Here is a 19,640-nt window from a genome sequence, read left to right as displayed (position 1 = left end):
CTACGGAATCTAATTGAACTATTCCCATTTAACAGCTCCTAGGCTGTCTTAGATTAGAGAATGTGCCAAGAAATTCCACATACTGCTAATACTGCATTGAGCCAAAATAGCATTAGATACACATTTCTGTTGATAAATGAAGGCAAGTACAACTCTGATGTTGACCAAAACCAGCACAGATTTCACATTATCAGACAAAGCTCAATCACCAATCTTTCTCTTATGTGTTGCTGCAGCAACTTACAGGGCTATTAAAAGGATGTGTTATTGTTTTCTAAGTGTTAGCACTTATGTAAGAAGCTAAGACTTGGAAACACAGATGGGTTTCAATTGTACAAAAAAACAGCTTTTAGTGTGATAAACAAAGGCCAAGGTCTCCCTTGTGTAACAAGCAACTTTACCATCAACACCTGGAAATGCAGCAGAAAAACATTCAAAGCCACCGTTGTAGCTTCTGATCGCTGTAGCTTACTTGCTACATCTTATTTTAATACGTTCCGAGTGAAAGTTTAATGATGATTAAACTCAACGATAACCTTTCAGGATGCTGCCCACCACTCCGGCAAACATTTTCACAGCTTTTGCCCTCTACAGCTCTTAACTGAAAAAACGGCAGGCATTTAATGTCCCGCTGAGAAATCTGAGGTAACAAAACTGTCGCACACTACTGGCAAATCTCTCACACTCATTAACATACCTCCATAAAGGATATTCTGTTTTTTTTTAAAAACCACGCATGAAGAAAGCTTTGCCAGTGACTATATTTTAAAGCAGAATGTCAGGTCAACTTAGACATCGCATCTAGTTTTAGAAAATAGACTTTTATAAAATGTAATATAAAAAGTAACATAGATATTTGATTTTTTTCCTATTGAAAATTCTCTTTTTAGAAAGAATCAAACCACTACTGTATTATTTGTAGCTCAAATGCTCTAGTTCTCTGTGACTATAGGAGAAAAGCAAGTTGATCTGAAAGTGATTATAAATAACATTACATTAACTAAGTCATTCTTTTCATCCAACTTGAATGAAATGCAGATGTTAACAGCACCAATACGAGAAGTGAATTAGATTACAATTAACTGTATCAATTAGCTAAGGTATTGTTAGTACCACAGATATATATTATATCGATATCTTATCGAATAGAAAGTTACTCTGAAATGCTAAACCAACTGTAAATTATCTAAATGGAGCTCAGATCTTTTCTACTTTTATCAGGAAATAATGTACGCTTGTTTATCTTCTAAACAGTGGAATTATAAAAATAAGGATTATGGAAGAAAGTGGTAGTCATGGATAGAAACAGGTAGAAAAGAATTAAACAGATGACTGAAGAAGTGAAATTTAATTACTGATAATTCATTATGAATATTTAAGAAAAATTGCAGAAGTTAAGGGATTTCCTTTTAATTTTTCAGTCAAAAGTAAATCCAAGAGAATCAAAAATAATTTCAGAATATTTTTGCTCTCTCTTAACCTACCTCTTTCTTTTCTCTACCAGCTGTCTGCAAATCTCCTGCCACCGGGTATTCAAGCTTTCCAGTTGTTCCTTCAGCACACTAGCATCTGCTGTTGATGACTGCTCAATAATCTCTTCACCAGTTACATTCAGTGTTTTGACAACAGCTTGCTGTCGCCCAATGCCATCCTGAAGTTCCTGCAAAATACCAGTGCGTACACATATTCATAAAAAATGTCAAGCATGAAACAAAATGCTTCACCACATACTGGCCAGATGGAAGGAGGTGAAAGTTTTTGCTCTCCTCTGAATTCCAAATGCATAAATAAAATTTATCATTAAAACACTATCATGCATGTTGTTCCCTTAATTAATTTTTAAAAAAGCTCTGAAACTGTAGCTTAGACTTGAACATTGTATACCTGTTCAAAAAAAGTTCATATTCATAAATAAGGATAGCAATCATTTCCCATTCTTACTAATCAGTGGAGCATGAGTAATTTTTTCTTCTGTATTCCTTAAAATGTACAAGCAGGGAAGTGTAAAATCATTTTCAACAGTTTACTGCTAAAATAAGCACAAACTGAAATAACTTCAACAATCTGCACTCTGGGATTCATATCTTTGCGATAGCTTTCACAATCTCAGGAAGTGTATTGAATCATATCTACATAACAAGAGCTTTCAAGTAAAATGTTGACTCTTTTTATCATCTTTCTTTCGGGGAAAAAAATATTTTAGTATATCATACTCTGGAATGATGCTGTATGTTTGCTTTCCATTCCCAGATATGTAAAATAAATGACAAGAGAAGTTAGTAAAACCATATATAAGCATTAAACTAAATTTGCCTATGAATTGGTTAAAACTGGCCGAATACAGCTTTTCAGAAATGCAGAAGACAAATAAAACAATGGTTCTTGATTTTTTTAATATAATTTCTCTATTAAGATCTTCAGGCAGGAGCCCATGATTAAAGTTTGCAAAGTAAACTACACTTGAAGTTGACATGTTCTAAGCTGACCACACCTCAGCTGACAATTACTTACTAACTCATGAAACTGCTGCAACTCAGCTGCATGCCTTATCCTACTTTTGCACAAATTTTAAACAGACAGCTGGAGCACCTACGGCAGTACACCGGAAGCACAGTAGCCAGCCAGCTACTGACGCATCAACGCACAGTCCTGCACAGGAATCACAGTCCAGACTAAGCTTATTCCCATCACCCACTCTGTTTGGGTTTGTTGTAATTCGTTTATGATGCTGTAAAAGAAAACTCTGTGAAAATTACTCTGGTCTATGCTACCCCTCAGTAAAAATTATTATTCTATTTTTTCCAAACTATTTTCATGTCCCATACTTTCAGAACAAAAGAGTAGCACAGTGACAAGTATAATGCTGCAGCAGTCTGCATACTATATTCTAGGTGGTACAATGCTGGAAAAATAGGAATTAAATTTGGGGGTTGTCAAGTTCATATTTGTTACAGAGATACAGTACTGCGTCTTCACAATAGAATTCCACCATGGAATTTAAAAAAAAAAAATCAAGTTAAGTGAGTAAAAAATGTAAATTAATATTCCTGGAGGCTTCTGAATTGGCCTTTGCCAATGGATTAAATTTTGGATATAAGAATATAAACTATTCTTTTATCTTTCATTTTGCTTATGCCATATGATACCATAATCTAAAACCATGCATTTTTCTGCTCTCTTTGCGTCTCTGAAGCTATAAGTAACTGGATCAATATAAGATCTGTAAGTTTTATGTGGCAATACTTGTGAATGGTTTACGCTTTCCTTTGTAGAACATTTTACGTAATTAAGTACAGGACTTCATTAGACATGAAATAAAATATCATGAACTTAGGATGCAAATGGTAAGACAGATCATTTGATAAATTTATCAAAATAAAAACCAGAAATTGGTGCTTGTTATCATTTGGAAGTCTTCTAAAAGACTTCATAACCAAGAAAGAACAAAATGGCTACATAGGAAAGGACAATTCCAGAAAAAATAAAAAAAGGCCAAGTTCATTTCTTTAGAATAGATTTTAAACTTTTTGCCTGAAGACGAGTAGCTCAGTAGAAATGAATGTTACACAGCACGACAGCTTCATGTGCTATACTGGCATATGTAGAGTACCTGTTATCTGCTTGTTGGTGAGAACATACGAAGGCAAGCTATCTGTTTCTGGCAGCAGTCTTCCTCTGCTACTATGAACTATCTCACACTTCCGTTAAAAAATAGCAACTTCTTCCAAAACAGTTACGATCTTTCATCTTCAAATACAAATACTTAGTTATTGTATACTAGAAATCTTTCTAAATGATCTTCCTCTAACTTCAAATTACTGCTATATATATTAATTATGACCAATGCATTCAGAGCAGTTTCCATGGAACATGCGAACTTGAAATTCATTCATTTTTTATTCATCTAAATCAAGTACACATTAACAACTCCAAAGTCAAAAGAAAAAAGAAAGGCACATTTTTGTTTCCTATGCCCAGCTCCTTAGCACAGAAGACCTAACGGCACAATTACCTTCAAGTGGCTCCACATGTATGAACTAATGACCACTGGTAGCCTTACAATCTGAACTTTTAAAGTAGAAGGGCCAGTGGAGTTGAAATAAATATTTTTATAGGTGAATAAGAGACAGGGAAGAAATTAAGCTCTCTCCTCACATGGAATTTTTTCATTGATTTGAAGGAAGCATAGCTGGTTACAGGAACTGTCACAAGCACACTAGATGAGACGGAAAGAGGAGACATCTCTAGATGAAATTCAAGGCATGAAACTTAAGGTTCTTCTCTGAAACACCTTATGGAGGATCTTTCCGTTAACAGATGCATTTATAGAAGGTGCCTAAAGCTCTGTTAGATGAATAGCCATACAATAGTTCTCCAAAGAACTCTCCTTTTTCACGATTTCATAGCATATGTGGAAGTTCAATTAGATCTTGAAAAATACAATATATTTCCCATTCACCAGAAATCGTATAATTTACTTTCAGTCTTACAAACTCAAATGACTCCCTTCCATTGCCTTATGCCCCAAATCAATCCATTCTATGTAATGCCTTCCTGTTTTAGCATGTTTTGATAGGATGAGGTTAGCACTTTTAAAACAGAAACTCTTTTTTGCTGAATGCTGTGCTATAGTCCAGTCACGTAGCCTCAAAGATGTTCCAGGCCTAAAGTGTCCAATTTTGCTTTGCTTGTGGAACATGCAAGATTTTAAGACAGCACTGTAGCAGAAACTGCAAGATCTTCTGAGACCCAGGGACTCCTAAAAGCTTACTTTGCTTTCTTCAATGTATCAGATTTTCTTGTCGTTCCATGGTAATGAGGATGCATGTTGACGAAACAATAGATGGTCAAATCCTCGGTCCAACCCTTATTTTCAGGTATGTGATTTGCTATTAGGAATAGCAGTACTGGTCAGATAGTTTGCCTAAATGGAAATAATCTCTACCATTGTGAGGCTGAAAAGTTATCGATCTTTGCAATACCCGGCTCAGTTGGGGAAAGCCCAGCTTAAAATGAGTATCTAGTTTTTGTATGGATATACTATATTTCACATGGATTTTAATTCTAGAGCCTTTGCATTCTGCAGCAGAGAGCATTACACAAACAACGCATAACAGTGAGATGTATAGTCTGAGGAGAAATATATTACACTAAGTGGCTTATTTCCTGTGAACCACTCGAAACCATTGTGTTTTTTCATGCACCTGTATGATCGTAAGATGCGTACCACTTCTTGAAAAGCTAACTGAGAATAAAAAGCTTCTACATATATATTGCAGGACTGCTTATTTGGAACCGTGCAAACACAGAACAAGGCAGGGAACTTCTACTTCTTGAATTACAAAGCTTTTAGAATTAAAATCTGTAGAAACAAGAGGTGATCTTTTTCTAAAATGAGAGAAATAATCACCATTCAGCATATTATTGTAAACCAAAAACCTAATTAAAAGTCTCTTTAAATAATGTCATTGAGCTCTTTTTCTGAGTTCACAGTATTTTAAACTAGTTTCTCTCCCTCCCCAGCACACATGAAAAAAAACGTATCTGGCAGCTATTAAATCATTTCCACACTTATTTCAGTTGAGACAAAATTAACCAAGGGAATCTTTATTCTGTGATATATTATGCAATAGGCCTTTCTTACAAGGAGAAAGAAGAAAATAGCTCAGCCGTAAAGGCAGTCATGAACCTCCTGCAGAATCCCTCCTGCAGAAATAGCCAAACTATTTGTGTCGCGCAGGATGTGCACAAAGGAGAAGTGTGAAATTCCATCACGCCATGAGAAAATGCTTCTGGCCACCTGCATTTCAGGTCACCAAACAGAACAGAATTAGAGAGCTTTACCTGAGATTTACTCAGATTTTTTTTTTTCCCTGAAGCGCTTTACATACTTGACGCCTTTCACGTGATCAAGCAGAAGCAAGTATGCTGATCAAGTTTATTTAGATTCCATAGCTAAAGAAAAAAGTAGATTATTCTTGATAGTGGATACCACATACGGCACAGCAATCCATGAAGATATTTAGCTTTATAAAACATATTTTGGATAAAGTGGACAAAAGCGATTTGAACCGCTTTGCTAAAATTCAGAGTTTTACACATTGATCCCCAAGTTGTAAACCACGAACACACTTTTCACAGCTTGCATTCAGTGACTAAAACTTGTCTACGATTACACTTCCTTATTCCCTCTTTATCTTCCCAATACACCTGCACGAGGACAAGGTGCTCAGAAGAGAACCCATAGAAGGGATTATCTCTCTTGACCTTACAGGACATGGTGCTACAGAAGGAGTATTGACACTGAATCTGCTTCCTGTAGTTCCACTTGGTATTTCACTCCCTCATACAGAAATGGCAGAGCAAAAGGCCACATTGCCCTTTGGATTCATAGCATACTTACAAAGCTATCTATCTCAAATACTTACACTTGCAATTATACTGCTTCTAATCGCTTCATGAACATAGTGAGCAAACATACTTAACTAAAAAAGATGAGATGTTTATATCAGCTCAGAAAAAGACTAGAGCTCATCATATGCACACACAGAGCTAAGCACAGTTTTGGGTGGACGGGAGAAAGCGCATGATGCACCAGGTGTTTTTGAAACTTTACACAGCAGGGTCTGATATTTGCCTAGCATTATTTGCTTCTAAGAAAAAAGATGATAATATAGGTACTCATCACTTTGATTTTTCTTTTTTGTGTTGTCCAAGCTTAAATACATGATAAATGATATATTATTACATTAAGGTTTAAATCCTGTATCTGACTAAAAAGTGCAAAACCAGAATATTAAAGGACTTCTACCTCTCATACAGATGGTTTTACACTTTGATAATGACCTCAACTAATTTAGCATGGTAACTTTAAAACTGTCAAGACATTCACATGACACTCCCTTTAGTCACAGGCGCTCAATTTTCTGCTTATTTGCCAAGGATTAGCAAACAGATTTACATAAAATGAGGAATTATTCACACTATTTCAGAAAACTTCAAAGCGGAATAGAGGCAAAAAATGAAGAATGGGTAAACATGAGGCAAAAGCCTCACTGAAATCAACAGGGCTCTTCCTGCAATAGCAGGGAACTTGGCCCATAATCTATTTGAAAACTCTAACTTAATCCACTACTATTTATCACTCTTGTTCTCACTTGTATTCTCTGATCCTAGAAGCAACTCTCTAGTGACAACACAAGAGGAACTGCTTTACTGTATTTTTGGATCAACCAGAAGAGAGGAAATGAGAGACAAGAAAAAGTGAAAGAAAACTCCCAAGGAAATTTCATATGATGACACCTTCTGCATTACTTCCAACCTCCTTAATGTATGTAGGACGTTAATCTCAATCACACCTCCAAACATTCAGAGGTTTCTGAATTAATATTAATTAATTAATTAATACGCAACTTGTAAAGCTGTACATGAGACAAATATGCAATATAGTGAAACACATTAAACAAATCGCAACTGCTTGTGACAGAATTGACAAAGTTGTTTGTTAGTAATACTACCATGCTTTGGAAAGTAATTCCTCATTACATCACACGTTGCTTTCCTCAGAAAACCAAAGGTCTAAGAAAATCTAAATCTATAGGCACAGTATCATCTTGGCAAGGGCGTCCGGTTCGTACCATAATTATGGCATGGGAATCTCTTAAAAGGGAAAGAGAAAAAGAAAGTTACCGCTAACATACATGTCTCTTTTCCCCCCTTTCTTTTACTTCCTTCTCCTGCTGCTTTTCCTTTCATTATTTCCACTTGAATTTTTCAATGTTTTTACTACTTGTTGCCTTTTTACTACTTCTTCTTCTTTCTCTTCACCCTTTCCCCATCAGTCCTGTGGTTTGCCTGCCCCTCATTCCAGCCAAAGGTCAATAAAAGCTAAGGAGTTCCTAGAGCTAGCCCTACCCCCTGACTTGCTATAGTCAACTAACCATAGCCAAGCAAGTTGTTTTCTGGGGTCACCATACTTGTGCTTACGGTCTTCTGTCCCTATAAGCTTGCTTTCATTGTTATGCCACTATCTCTTTTTCCTCTCTAATCTCCTTTCCAGAATGCATTTAATTGCATGAAACTGCATCATTCAAGGAGCCAAAAGCTCAGCCTTTCTCCTGACCACAGATGGTCAATTTATGCCTTGAAGTCAGATTCTTAAAAGGACCCACAAAGATGCTCAGGTGAATGACATCTAACAGTTAGGCCGTACAGACTTTCTACACAACTGCACATGTGGACCTTGGAGATACCTGCATGTCTCAGAGTGCAAAAGAATAACACATTAGACCTGAACAATACACTCATCACATGATGATTCCTCCACAAAATTTCATTCTTTCTTTAAAGCCATGACTGTGCCTTCTTCTGGGTTTAGACAGCTGACAGTAACCTTAATTTTGTCAAGAATAAACAATAAAACTAACAAAAACCGATTTTGTGCAATCCAATCCTACATCAAACAGTATTTTATAATGTATAAAGTATAAGTAATTATAAAAGGTTACGGTAACTTCGTTTCATAGAAATTTTTAATTCGGAACATTAGGAGTTTCTTCTTTCAATCACCACTTAATAAACAGTTCGGTATCTATGCTGTGATACTACTACTACACTTTTACTTATTCTACAGACATTGACATCATTAAGTTAGCTATACTTTGCATTAATTTTCGCCAAAAAACTCCACTTAACCTTTTTGTAGGAAAAAGAATAATTAATTAATTAATTTGCCGCCCAATTTCATACAAAATATGTTACGCCACCAAATCCTCGTGCCATCTTTTGTTCTCAAGCCTTTCACAACACTCATAAGTGACAACTTACCAGGCAATATAACAGAAAAAAAGAAAAAATGGTCCAGACAGATTCCTGGTGCCAGTTAAAATGGTAAAAAAAGAAGAAGAATTGAGTGATTTGGAGTAAATCAATTTCATTGCTTAGACTCATTTCCCCAATTATGTACATTAAACAGTCATGTTCATTGGTCAGAGTCCTTACCCATTTCCCTAACTGGGCAGCAGAATGTCATGATTTCTCTGGCTTTGTTATTTCTTACTTAACTTTGCTATGCAAATCTTTCTGAAACCTCATTTCCTGTTGTCATTGATTGAAACGATGTTTCACTGTAAAACTTAATCAGAAACCCTTCTACAAGGAGCCTAACCAACACTTTCCTCTTTTTATTGTAGCAGACAAATGTGCTCAACAATAATTTATCGTTATGGAAAACCCTTGTAACAACATGATGAAATAACATAATCAAGGTTCTAATTTCTGTCAGAGGCACTTGCTGGCACAATATGCTTTAATAAAAAATATCATATTGCCTTTCCTTAATTTAGGATAAGCTTCAGATCATAAAACCACATGAACATACTGTGCACTGGTTTTAGAAATCTCCGGTCTTGAATGTGTTATTAATGTGCCGTTCTTCAGTTAATTACATAAATCTCGTTTCTGCGTTAAATTGTATAAAAGCACAAGGTTGGCGCAAAAGTGTCTACACAGATGCAGCAATATAAATCAGAGAACAACGCAAACATTAGGTGGAAAACTATCCCCACTACAATTTGCTAGCATTTTGTTACCGCAGTGTTTGCCAGCGTTTTGTTAATGGATAATGAATTTATCCATTAACTATATGCACCTCTATTCAAGAGTCTATTAAAAATAAGGAAGAAATTAATCTTCCAAGCAGTTAAATCATATTGATTTAATCTGGAGACACATTACTGGCACTTTTTTAGGATTAAAATAACAACAAAAAGTATGTGTTGTTGTCCTAGTTATTTTGTTATAAGTCGGTAAACATTCTTTGTTATTATGTGTGCAATATTATCTTTGTTATTATGTTATTATGAATTATTAAATGGAATTTAATAATTGGAAAATAATAATGGAAAGCAAGATAAATAGAAAAACTGAAGACAACGCTTGCTAAGGAGCTGAGAATAATTTAAAGCAAAGTGTTTTCTTCTTACCAGGACTCATAAGAGCTATTATGGCTCAAACATTATTATCACCTCTGTAGAAAGAATGGCCTTTGAAAGAATTGACAACTGGCGCTGGATATATTCTGTTTGCAAAGCAGGACTGGCTCAGCTTTGTCAGTCATACTGTTTGTACATCAACCATTCACGAGAAACCGGAGGAAGAGAAAATTGCTGCAGATCTGTTTGCTGAACAAAGAATAAATACCATAAAAGAAGAGGGTAATTTCGCTGTCACTTGGTTCGACTAAAATTGTTAATAGGATGATTTGTAGTGTAAGCAACAGGTTACAAAATGAGTCAGAAACATTGTATTATTTTAATTATTATTATGAAAATATCAATTTTTGCTTGAGTTGGTACAGACAAACTGCTTGGTCGGACAGACTGAAGAAACTGCTACCCAGTCCTGCTTTGCATATTTTGTCTACATTTTAAGGCTGCACTGTTAGAAACAGACAATGCCCCAAGGCATTGCTGACCACTCATGACTGCTATTGTACACAAAGAAATGTGGGTACAACGCAACCCTCTAATTGTACGACATTTAACCAAAATAAAGGGAAATGCACAATTTCCCAGAAAGTGTCCCAGATCTGTTTAAAAGTTTTAATGCCTTCCAGTCTTTATCCCCTGACAGCTCATCTCCCTTCTAGAAACAATGACAAATTCGTTCTTCATAAGACAAGGCACAAAGGCTGCAATTCTTCTGTTTTTCATATACAAGGTCTTTAGTCTAGCCCGCTCCTGTCCAAAGCAATGGTAATCCACCATACTTTAGTATCTTAGTATCTTTAGACTTTAGCTCACAAAATTCCAGGTTGCTGTCACTGCTGCCTGTCCTGATATCAGCTGTACCTCCAAATGCAGCTCCACTTCTTCTTACCAATAACGTGAGAGAGAGGCAGCTATCACCCAGGAGGACTTGATTCTATGAATTTCAGTAGCATGGCCATCTGGTTTATGGACATATCAGGAAAGGTTTTGTTTGATTCCCTGTTCACTGTAATAAAAACAAATTAACCTAAATTTGTCCTCCTCTAATGGAAGCTTCTTGTATTTTGAAATCTACATGGGGTAAGAAAGAAAGAGGGATTCAAGGCTTGTGAACTGAAATGTGCCCTCATATATACCTACTGTAATGAACCTAATTCAACGACATTAATGAACTTTGTCTTAATTTCCGTGTTCTTTAAAATGATCCAATTTAGACTTTGGAATTACGTGATAATCTGCTCTTGAAAATCATCTGAATGTAACAGCTAGGTACCTAAGTTAGCTCCGTAACTAAGGTTCTAAAAGCTCCCTTCTACCTCTGCCCCAAGACATTCAGAAAATCTCTGCATCACACTGTTTGACTGTTTGTCTTTGTCTTTCTCTTGCCTGGACTAGAAGTTACAACACATCCTCCGAGCCTCAGAAGCCTTGGGGGGGGGGGGGGGGGAACTTAATTAGTTCAGACTAAAGCTGAGTTTAGTGATTTAGTCATTTTATTAAAAATATTTAGATAAAGATAAGCAGTACTGTCTTCACATGTTGACTTTTACAATCAAACTACTTGCTTATGATTTTAGAAAGATATTCAGCATAGAACTGAAAAAATATTGGCATCTCTTTCCCATTATCTTCACTGGGACATAATTTAAAAACTGGGCCATACTCCTTTAAACTTGCTTTTCTCATTCCCCTCTACTGTGACAAGAAATTGTGATGCAAGTCATTCCAGTACTAAACTATAAAGTACATGACTAGAGGTCTTATTTTGCATTTCTAACCCAAATTACAAACTGCTATTTATTGGTATATTAATTCAATTTAATTTCAGAACTGATTGAGAAATACTGCAGGGAGAAAGGAGAGATTTTTCTGCAAAAATTCTGTTGCTAACACATACTAACCATAATGTTTAGTACAGAAAATTGAACTGCAAACCCAAAAACCTACTCAGTGAGTTTGGAGCACATGCCCATGCCACTCAAATATACGAGTTTCTATGGTGATATAGCAGCAAAATGTAAAAACAAGCCTCTAACAAACAACTCTTCCATTTACATACACACATAACAGGACAAAGTTGGGCCTACGACCTGATATGATACCATGCTCAATTTTTTGTTGCTCAATAATCTTTTTTGATATTTACAATATTGAGATATTTCACGGGATCTGCAAAGTTATAATTAAATAAGCAATGCAAAAGATAAGAAAAATTGTATCCTCTGTCTTCAATCTGTTCCAGCTATCAGAAGTCAAACTACTCACACAATAGGCATTAATACAGTAAAAATCACAACATGGCCTAGTTTCTTCAAACATGACCTATTCTTAAGTTTTCCAGGACATCAGTCATACTGATGAAATGAGATACCTTAGTAACAGGCCATTTTTAGCTAAATAAATGATTTGATTCCAACCCAATGTGAACAGAGTTCTTGCCTAAGCCCAGGTCTTTCCTGGCATACGCCTCTTGTACTTCACAGACAATACATCTTCTATTTGCTTTCCTATAGGAATTTATGCCTCGCAAGTACCACTCCTAGTTTTAACCGAGCAGTACTGGAATAAACACACGTGCCTCAACATCCTGTTTTCCCTTTAGTTATGATATTTAAGCTGTTATATATTACCCCTTTCTTTCTGAAGTTACTAGATTGTCATTTGTCAGTGCCTCTAGCTATGAAATACCCATTATGTGTAAGTAGCAGACTAGAAACGTGGAACAAGCTATGTGTATTGACTCTGTGGTGCTGGCCATTTATAGCCTCCCTTTAAGACAAACTACTGCAGATATTTTGCCCCTTTTAAAAATTTGGGATACTATTTATATAACCCTCACTTTCTGAGTTTTCGTCCACATCTTTTATGCTTCATTTTAAAGCAAAATAGAACAGTATATATATTTTTTCACCAGAAAATCTCACTCTGTGCATGATATATTTGTTCTGCATCACTAATACTAAAAAATGCTTTTTGACAGGCATGAGAAATATTTCTGGATAATTTTTTATTCAATGGAAACTATGCAAAATCCTTCCCATACTAGATAAGAGAGAAAAACCCAGCACTAAACTAAAGCAATCATATTGTGTCCTCTTAAAAGAAAAATGAATGGCAAAAAGATTTGAACCGTGGTCAGTGCACCCTGTTTGTATTGATTTGCCTTGAACTGTAGCAAGTAATAGAAGAAAAAATTTACCCTGGAAAACTTGTAGCATGTGAAAGTCGTTTCCCTGTTCTGCAGAATTCCTGCGATAGTCAATGCGATGACTTACTTTAGGCTTGCAACTGTTCACATACAGAAAGCTTCAAGTGCAAAGAAAGTAAAGTAATATTAGGTGCACTGCACAGGCTCAGTTAATAATTACTGTTTTAACTGTAATAATTAATGTTTAACACCTCTGCATTATGGCCTTGCATTGCACAATAGCTGATGAAACCACAAATCCTGTCTCAATGAGATTTCATAGGCAAAACTAAATTTTGGCCTGTAATTTCAATTTGATTTAAAAAGAGAAATAACATAAGCCAAGCCCAGCAGTTATATTCACTTTTCAAAAAGAAGGGGAAAAAATATGATTCTAGCAACAAAGTTATTTCCCTGTCTTCAGTAAAAAGTAGTATCTTGACCTTAAGATAGACCCAGAACTGCCTACTATATCATTTATTTGAGGATTCTGGCGGCAAGAATTAATTGTCCACCTCGCACCCCTCCTCCTCCTCTCACAGTTAAATTAGTGTTTGCCCTAAGCTTCTGAGCAGTACTAACTGGTAGGAGAGCTTCAGTGGCTAGGGACGCAACAAATAGCTTTGTAAGCAATCATTGTCATGTTCATTATCTTTGTCCTTTACCTTTCATATCTTTGCTTCTCTAGATTCTTTTCCTATTGTTTTCGCTTATTTAGTACTTTTTAGGAGAGTTTTTCTTTTTCATTTGAGTCGTATCAACTTAAGGAAACTGGCTTTATTCCCTACAACAGCCACTAGAGATGATTCTCCTCTCCTGCTACATCTTGCATTCTTCAGCATCTAATAGACTTAGCCTGTATATCCATCTTATTGGTTCTTCAGAAGGTAACTATAGCATTTTGGATCTGATCTTTTATTAATTCAAAGCCTTAATTTAAATGCCTTCCTAAGCGTGGATGTGTTACTACTCAAGGGATATCTCATTTACATATTCTCATCATTTCATTTCTGATTGCTAAATTCATTAACCTGCTTCAAAGCAGTTGATATTATAAACATAATATGATTTTCAGGAACCTATGTTCATTGCATAGTTAATAGTAACATACTTTCCTCAGTACAGTTTCAAAACACAAATTAGTATGTTTATTGGGACATTTGCTTTCAGTAGAAAAAAGGTATCTCGATATTCTGGTCTCAGGTGAAAAGAAGCAGACTGATTTAGATATCAAGGCCTGGAAACAAAAATACATGAATTGTTTTTTGCAACAAAGTAATATATTGTGCACTTTATCAACAAGAAATGAGTCCACTGAAACCAAAGCAGCTGTGTTAACTTGTACAGCCACTCAGTTCTCTCTGCTGGCCAATAATTAACTTTGATTCAGCTCTTCTCACCTCTTCAACTAGTAGTAATATTAAAATAGCGGTACCCAAGCTGAGAAAAATATTGCTTGAGAATGCAGTACTACCTGACTAAGGAAGAAGAGGCATGAGGCAAAAGACCCGGCTAACTCAGGAAACAGTAGCTGTCTTTCTGAAGCAATATTTCATAGATTTGTTATAAACACTAGCTAAAAGATGTTGACAATTTTTTCTCTACTGAAACATTTAAGAAGGTTACAGAGGTTTACTGGAGATCTGACCCATGCATTCAGAAGCCTGAATGTGTAAATTGTTTAGCACGTTCAGCTTTCTTAGATCATGGACGTTGAGTGCAGTAAGTAACACTCTGGACAAGGCTCCAATGAAGGGATTTGGAGGGGAAAAAAGCTGGTACTTCTATCAAGTAAAATTGCATGGGGGAAATATATGTCTAATTAAGTAAAAATAAGACTCCTTTTCACTTTCTAACAACAATTTATATTGTCTGCTAAATTGCAGGTTCCTAAAACTGAGATTTAAGTATGGACATGACTGCAGTTTTCCATGTTTAGAAAAGACTAGTGCAGGATTAAGAAGAAAGGGTCATTTAAAGCTCATTATGATGACATTCAAACACTTGCTGTTGTATCATTTAAAAATGAAAACAACATGCCAATACTATATGAATAAGGTTATTCCAATATACTAGGAATATAGTTTATAACAATGTTGCTATAATATAGAGATAATATTGATCATTTTACCTTCTAATTTTATCCGCAGGATGCTGTGTACAGGAAAACCACTGCGTTTTAGCAAAAAGTATTGCTTCTATTTAAGGAATTTGCAAAGTTCCCTTGTTTCTATTCAGGAATTTCTAGACTGAAATTTTACACTGAACTTCTATTCTGGCTCATCGTTTAAACCACTATATTTCATTCTGCATTAAATATATACTGCCTCTAAAGAGCACTGGTTAAAAAAAAAGTATCTCATCATCATAGATACAAAAACTATTAACTCAGTAATATCATCCAAGAAAAAACAATCTGAATTTGTAAAAACCCCAAAATAGTGGCTCTACTATATTTACTTCCCACTTTATTTCATTGCAGCAAGTTCCAGTAAATATATCTAATATTTTGAAGTTATAAACATCCTATAAGTATCACAAGAGTGCAATTTCCATATTATAAAGATCCACTCAAAGTTGTCTCTACTGTCAAGGCGGCTTCCTCGTATGTTAACATATCAAGAAAGATATATTTCAAATAAATTAAAACAGTTGAATTAAGATTAAAAAAAATAAAAATAAAGCTGTAAAGTGGTAAAATGATTTTAGATGGGTTAAATAAGATGACATAATCATAATGTCATAATGACAATAATCATAGGATGACATGAGCACATTACATCAATTGGGATTGGTAGAAATATTTAGTTCAGCCCTCGAAAACAATCCAAGTGTTTTCTTTTTAAAATCAAACTGTCAGCAGAAATAGTAGTATACTAGAGATCAAGTCAAAGTTTTAATAGAACCAAAAAAAAAAGGTTATTTTCTGTATCTCTCATACCCCAATAGCTCCAGCTCTTCCATCTCTTCCCAGACAACATACAGTACGCAATGATCGACTGCCCAACATTCATTCACTTGTTAGCTTGTGGGAAATGCTTACTGTTTGACCTCTACTTTTGTGTCTCTCTCTCTCCAACTAGCAGCATTGTATCCTATCCAGCTACTGAACACAAGGCTTGCAGGAACCTATTTATTTGGGAACGTCTACCTTTCCTTCAGGTTTGATTAAAACGGAAGAGTGATTTCAAAAATCATTACAGCCCAATGCAATGAGACAGATAAACTGAAGATAGACAATGAAATCTTATAAGCCCTGTGCCCTCAGGAAAACAGGCTGAAGAATCCATTTGAGTCCTCCTAATTCAGCAGTCCCAGAAAAAAACGGAAAGTGAGACAAGACTTTATAGCACAACTGTGATCCCTGCTTTGCACTCCACAAGGATGGGACTCACTCATCTGTGCATGAGGTCCATGCTGTTGAGAGGTATGTAGCAATAAGAGCTCACCTGAGCTTCACAGCTCACCTCAGCCCGACTTTTCTGTTCTCTGTTTTCAGGGTGAATTAAGGAAGATTATTGTCCAGAAAATCCCTATTTTTTTTTTTTTTATCTTGAGAATAGAACTCTTAGCAAAGCCATGGTTATAAAGCTGCCATCTGAGAATGCCTAAGCCTTCATAATTGCTACATCTGTGGTTCTCCACTACATACCCTTGAATGAGTTCATTTTTTAAATTATTATTCTATCAGAAAACAACAAATAACACGAGAGGCATGTAAGTTATATTTCTTTGCTTAAAGACTAATAGGAAACTAGCATCAACATCAGCCATTTCAAGCATCAAAAGATCTCATAAAATGACTCTGTACAAATGAATACATCAACTAAAATGCATCATCTCAGTGACCAGAGAGAAAATAAAACAGAGTATAATTAAAGAGCAAAGCTTAATCTATCGCTATTACCAAAAAGCTACAACTAGATTTTCTTTGTTGTTGTTTTACATATCATAGCACTTGGGAATATCCTAAGCATATATTTGATATGCTATGATAACCAGCGTCAAGGCACTGGAGGTGTTTGACTTTGCACACTAGGTGTGCTCTAAACCTTGATTACTTCCCCAGTGAGGGACACCATTGATCGTCAAACTCCAAACTACTTAATATGAAAATGTCTTATGAAATCAACATCAACCCATAGATAGGAAGAAAGCTGCAGTGAGTTCCTGTGAGGAAAGAAACAACTGCCTGCAAAATGGTAAGAACAGGTAAGAACAGTCTAAATTCATTGAGGTCTGTGCAGTTTATTTTATGTGAAACTAGGCATACACAAGAAAGTACTAAAATCACACTTTTGCACACCTTTCAGAAGGATGAGAGACCCACTTTTACTCATTCTAGACTCTCTATTTCAGAATAGTATTAAGGAGGATTGTGTGAAATACAAATGACGGCAAAAAAAGTTGCATAACTTTCACAATTCCTGATATTAGCCAAAAGTAATATGTTAGTCTATAGGAAATCTATAAAGACTTAAGATACATAATTCATTCTTGTAACGGTGAACGAAGAAGACACCTATTTGTCTGAGTAAATAAGCACACAGAAACGATGGCAGGAGGATACTTCCCAGAAGGGTTGTCAGTGATAACATGCACAACGCAATGGGATTTTAAATGAGAAAACAGCTTCTGTAAATAATGTAAACTCTTCAGGATACTCTAGAGACAGCAGACAACACAATCGTGCTTGGAATACTGTGTTTCCCTCAGCATACATGATTTCCATCAGAAACGTAAGTCAGGCAAAAAGAAAATGTTTCAAAGGGAGGGTTTTGAACCCTAAAAGGAGAGCATGAGAAGAAACAGATCTATAAATACGTAACAATAGTTCAGAAAACTATACCAGGCCAAGGAAAGTGTTGTTGCCATTTTCTTATTTAAAATACTCTTAATATAAATGGCACATGCAATTCGTAAGACAAGAGAACTTCTACTCATAGAAATATATGCATTCTATTCTCTGTCTCCCATTTACAGGCCCAAAGAGGAAAAAAAGCAAAATATTCTTCTTAGCCTACACTTCTTGTAAATAAATAAAAGTGCAATTCAGAGTTCTGAATATAACAAAGACAGATGAGTTATTTTTCCTATTAAACGAGCATTAAGTTTTGAATCATTTGAATAATTCTGAATCAGAGAGCTGACTCACTAGTGGAAGAAGAAAAGTTATCTTTACTTCAGCTGAAAATGGAAAAAATACATTGAATTAATAAAATCATCTCTACTGCCTTGAAATATTAGCGTTCCTTTTATAGATCATTTCCGTTGCTATCCCTTCATTTTATCTGTCAGGCAACATGGAAGGATCTTTCCAGTGAAACCAAGAAAAATACCGTGATGAGTCATAACAACACTACAGCATGGTCATCCCCTTTTCACTGACTTTCTTAGTCCTTACCCCTTCCAAGATCCGAGCCCTCTCGTTTTGAAAAGATATTTCAGCTGGAGTGCTCAGCTAAAAATAGCATGTAAATATCTCAGGCTTTAAAGATAAGCCGTTCTTGCCATTCCTCCCAGAGAAAACTCTGGCTATAGCAAGGAACAAAAAAGGGGGGCACAGATGAAAAGCAAACCTCTTTCACACTCATGACTCAGTGTTAACAAATAAACAGGCCTGTTGTGTTCTCTCAGGGAAGGCAGTCAGGATAAGTATATCTGCACTGCTTTCTCATTTCTTTACTACTTTGTAGCAAATGTATTCATGTGTTTTATAGAATAGTATACAGTTCTGAAATTTAAACTAGATATTTTTTCCATATATTTGCCATTAAGAATTTAGAAATGAATTATAGTATAATTCACATGAGCTCCATGGGTTTTTTTTCTTTCTTTTTTTTTTTTGTTAAATATTGCCTGGTTCAAGTTATTGCTATGTTTATTTCTATATTGAAGCCCAGTTATATTCATTTCAGTTTTAACCTCTGAATCTTGATATTAAAATGTTTAAAATTCTGTACCGTGTACTATTACTTAACTCTTCTGATGTGTATTCAATTAGCCATACTTCATAAGAAATGAATAAGGTGTATATTTAAGCTTTTAAGCCTTGTTTTTATCCCAAAGACCCTTTTCACCTCCCTCTGTCAGAGGCATCCACTAAGTTTTGTCTTCAGGCTATCCTGCCTCTGAGCCATTCCCATTCCCTTTCCTCATACTCACGGGCTACGCAGCATAATGCTGCTTTCTGAAAAATAGCCTGGAATTTATAAGTATTAAAAAAATAGCAATAGCTAGCATCAGTTCTCCTTCACTGAACCATGGACTCTTAGTAGGCAATTGTAAAATCTGATCACCGATGTTTAAAGACAGTCCTTAAAACAGACAAGCAATCCCTTACCCCTTAATTGCACTAGCATCCCCACCACCAAAAAAAGGACCACTGTTACTTATGAAACTTGTCAAAAATAAAAGCTAAGTCTTGTTGCGTGGCATGTCATCATAACATTCACTCCCACTGG

The 19,640-nt window shown here is 35.6% G+C and overlaps 1 protein-coding gene across 10 annotated transcripts in view; it reads right to left on the bottom strand.

Annotated features, from left to right (window-relative positions):
• DMD (dystrophin) overlaps positions 1–19,640 on the bottom strand; it is a 1,217,172-nt gene that overhangs the window by 464,820 nt on the left and 732,712 nt on the right. For all 10 annotated transcript variants that reach the window (XM_068917030.1, XM_068917051.1, XM_068917057.1 and 7 more), the window contains one exon: positions 1,485–1,660. In XM_068917030.1, the coding sequence (XP_068773131.1) occupies positions 1,485–1,660 (176 nt within the window). The remainder of the gene's footprint in view (positions 1–1,484; positions 1,661–19,640) is intronic.

Source organism: Struthio camelus, chromosome 1 (genome assembly GCF_040807025.1).
Source record: "Struthio camelus isolate bStrCam1 chromosome 1, bStrCam1.hap1, whole genome shotgun sequence".
Lineage (NCBI taxonomy): Eukaryota > Metazoa > Chordata > Aves > Struthioniformes > Struthionidae > Struthio > Struthio camelus.
The sequence above is the reverse complement of the archived record's forward strand: the minus strand, read 5'-3'. Positions and strand labels throughout refer to the sequence as shown.